The sequence below is a fragment of the Humulus lupulus genome, chromosome 7 (assembly GCF_963169125.1).
Source record: "Humulus lupulus chromosome 7, drHumLupu1.1, whole genome shotgun sequence".
Classification (NCBI taxonomy): domain Eukaryota; kingdom Viridiplantae; phylum Streptophyta; class Magnoliopsida; order Rosales; family Cannabaceae; genus Humulus; species Humulus lupulus.
In genome coordinates this window covers 49,702,144-49,705,726 of record NC_084799.1, presented here as the reverse complement: position 1 = coordinate 49,705,726, position 3,583 = coordinate 49,702,144, and the positions used below count along the sequence as shown (strand labels likewise).

Sequence of the window (3,583 nt, the reverse complement as noted above, 5' to 3'; positions counted from 1 at the left end):
GCGAGTTATACGACCCAACTCGAAGAACACCATATTGTCACGTACAACATAACCAATTAAATCCACTCTCTTAGTTTTTTTTTTTCTTTCTTTCTAATTTTCTTTGTATATAGTGGCATGGGTCCTATCTTGTCATCAAAGGAGGGAGGGAGAGAGAGAAATAGAAGAATGTGGGAGACAACCGAAAACATCTGAAGCTTAGCAACAGTTGACGTAACTTCTTTTTAGGGCCCATGTGGGCCATACCTTAGCACACTCGCTATCTGGGCTGATCATTAAGTCATTTCCTCTCTGTATTTAAATCTCCCTACTCTCCAAGAGTTTTTCATCACTTGCCTTCTTTGGGTTTCTTTAGTGTAATATCAGATAAGTTTTTATATAGTTAATATTATTAGCATATATTGAGCCTCAGCTTTGTCAATGGCTGATTTAGGTTCAGCCTCCGGAAGGAGAATGTGGTGTTCGGTGCCGGAAAGGCTCCAGCTGCATGGAGCCATGTTGGCCCTGCAGTTTGGATATGCTGGGTTTCATGTTGTTTCAAGAGCTGCCCTTAATATGGGCATTAGTAAGCTGGTCTTCCCAGTTTACAGGAACATCATTGCCCTGCTTATGCTCCTTCCTTTTGCCTATTTCTTAGAGAAGTAAATCACTAAACAAAACCACTACTGTTATATATCTTTGTAACACTACTTTTTCTTTGAAATTAATGATATGTATTATATGTTTTTCTTATCAGGAAGGAGAGGCCTGCCATGAGCCTAAATTTCACAATACAGTTTTTCTTCCTCGCGCTTGTTGGGTATGATACAAGTATACTTTGTGCATATATATGCAATACAAGAAAAAAAAATCAACAATTGTTTGAGGATATTCTTTAACGAGTCAAATAACAATACTATACTTGCATTTTTTTATAGCTATATTCTCTTTTTACAGAATAACAGCAAACCAGGGATTCTACTTACTGGGTCTGGAGAACACATCACCCACCTTTGCTTCGGCAATTCAAAACTCAGTCCCGGCCATAACTTTTCTTATGGCTGCTCTACTCCGGTGTGTAGAATTTTGCTTTTAACACAATATATATATATATCATAATTACCTGATAAGTTATACCCTTCAAAACCCAACTTTTTTTTTTTTGGAATATACATGCAGGATTGAACAAGTGAGAATAAACCGAAAAGACGGTATATCAAAGGTGATAGGAACCGTCTTCTGCGTGGCCGGAGCCTCAGTGATCACTCTATACAAGGGTCCCGCTATCTACAGCCCATCTCCACCGCTAGAGAGCGTGGCCGCACCATTACTACAGTCTCTTCCTTCTCTTGGAGATGCGAGCGGCAAGAGCTGGAGCCTGGGTTGCGTTTACCTTATAGGCCATTGCCTTTCGTGGTCCGGGTGGCTTGTTTTGCAGGCCCCGGTCCTGAAGAAGTACCCAGCGCGGCTCTCAGTTACGTCATGGACGTTGTTTTACGGTCTTATTCAGTTCGTAGTTATTGCCGCCATCGTTGAGAGAAACGCTCAGGCCTGGATTTTCCACTCTGGTGGAGAAGTATTCACCATCTTCTACGCGGTGAGTTATATAATATTATGTCTTTAGTAAAAGACTATTTACTACTCCATTGAACCACGAGTCAGCTTAATTAATTAATTAGTCCCACTATAATATGATGAGGGAGTTAAGCCAGCTTTATCTAAAGGAAAATCTTTAGTTCTCTCAAATGTCAATATAGGACTTTATAGATGTGTCGTTTGCTAATTTAGTTATTATCTGTTAAAGCTGGTTGCCAGAGCTAATCAAGTCTTGTGATTTCAGAAAAACAAAAGGGTTTCACTTTCATGTGCAAATTTTTTTTTGATGTGGTGACAGTATAACTAACCAGTTAGTCGGATCTGGTTGATACATATAGAGAGCTGATACTACTTATTATACTTTTTATCTTTCTTTTCTTCCTTCTTTTTAATTATTAATACAAAACAAGTTGTTATGCAATGATGCATATGAAACGAAAGTTTATTATATTAATATTATAAAATAATAATTGTATTTTCTTTCTAATAAATACTGTGATATTGCAGGGAGTGGTGGCATCAGGGATTGCCTTCGCTGTACAGATATGGTGCATTGACAGAGGGGGCCCTGTGTTCGTCGCTGTGTATCAACCTGTTCAGACTCTAGTTGTCGCTATCATGGCCTCCATCGCCTTAGGCGAGGAGTTCTACTTAGGAGGGTAAGTTGGTCCTCTTATCATCATTTTATTCTAATCTTTCACATCCATTAATCTCTTTATTTTTGCTAATATGGACCATGTATGCATTATTAATTTTGGGCAAACCTAACAAACCAGTCCAAAGATACTAGCTAGTACTAACTATGTTAGAGGGTTTTATGCATAATGTCAAAAGACCATTTTAACAGTTATTAAGTTAGGGGAAGGCACTACAGATGAAGAGAAAACGTATTTAAATAAGTAATAATCAATATATATATACACACACAACAGAATGTTTTGGCTTCATTTTATTGTATTTTATTAAAAGGTTTGTACATGGTATAGCTGTACACTCTATCTCATATATATCTACATGAATATGATAATATTGGTACAGGGTCATTGGGGCGGTACTGATCATAGTGGGACTATACTTGGTGCTGTGGGGTAAAAGTGAAGAAAGGAAGTTTATTGCACTTGAAAAGGCTGCGATCCAGGCCACTCCGGAGCACACCAGCAGCAGGACACCCGCCCACATCAAGACCTCTCTCACTCAGCCACTTCTCCATTCTTCAACCGAAAACGTTTGATGATGATCAATATCTTGACCTTCTATTGACTACTACAGCAAGCAGTGCTTTGGCGTCTTTATTTTTATTTTTAATATTGTGTTATTTGATAAACATAATTATTAAGCTTAATCTATGTATTAGTATTGTTTTCATTTGCTTTATCTTTTTATGCGTGGTCCTGTTTTTTCCCTTTTCAGATTCCATATATATGCTTTTACTCTGTAGCTTTGCTTCTCTAAGAATCAGTACACAATGAGTACCTTTTCTATAGCAATACTCAACATTCTACCAAAATCAGGTTGTGTCCTGAAGGGCTTTCGGTGAGTTTTTCCATATGGATCATGTTGGCAGCATAGGTTATCTGAAAAAGTAAGCTTACCCTTGGAATGAATGTAGTACTACTAATGATACTAGTAGTCATTGTGGTGCCAACCATCTTAGTGAAAATGAGACCCTCAAAGCTCAATTAAACTTTTTATCTAAAGAAAAAGAGGCCTTAGAAATTAAGTATATAGTAGAGAACCTTATACAACTACAAGGGTAGAATCTAGTGAACCCACTACTAAAAATAAGGGTTTCAACATCGATGCTACATCGACGCTATTTTCAATTGAGTCGGTTATAAAACCGACGTTGTTGAAGGCGACACAATTGAGTATATCATAAGCGTCGGTCTGTAACCAACAATTTTGGGCAATAGTGTCGGTAGCTTCTAATATGCAAAAGTGTTGGGTACAAATTGACATTGCTGATAAGTAAAAGAGTCGGTTATAGATCAACGATAATAGTGGCGTC

The 3,583-nt window shown here is 37.9% G+C and overlaps 1 protein-coding gene across 1 annotated transcript; it reads left to right on the top strand.

Moving 5' to 3' along the window:
* Window positions 1-322: 322 nt before the first annotated feature.
* On the top strand, window positions 323-3,062 carry LOC133792225 (protein WALLS ARE THIN 1-like). The gene is made up of 6 exons (XM_062230135.1): window positions 323-641; window positions 737-799; window positions 937-1,053; window positions 1,159-1,576; window positions 2,083-2,234; window positions 2,614-3,062. Exons 1-6 carry the CDS (start codon window positions 421-423, stop codon window positions 2,804-2,806), a joined length of 1,164 nt encoding a protein of 387 aa, XP_062086119.1. The 5' UTR covers window positions 323-420; the 3' UTR covers window positions 2,807-3,062.
* Window positions 3,063-3,583: the final 521 nt, after the last annotated feature.

What these genes read in the sequence shown, in the direction of transcription:
- LOC133792225 (XM_062230135.1), top strand. Translation starts at nt 421, where the DNA reads ATGGCTGATTTAGGTTCAGCCTCCGGAAGGAGAATGTGGTGTTCGGTG. An exon ending in TTTGCCTATTTCTTAGAGAA is followed by an intron (nt 642 to 736) that starts GTAAATCACTAA and finishes TTTTCTTATCAG; the next exon opens with GAAGGAGAGGCCTGCCATGA. An exon ending in CTTATGGCTGCTCTACTCCG is followed by an intron (nt 1,054 to 1,158) that starts GTGTGTAGAATT and finishes ATATACATGCAG; the next exon opens with GATTGAACAAGTGAGAATAA.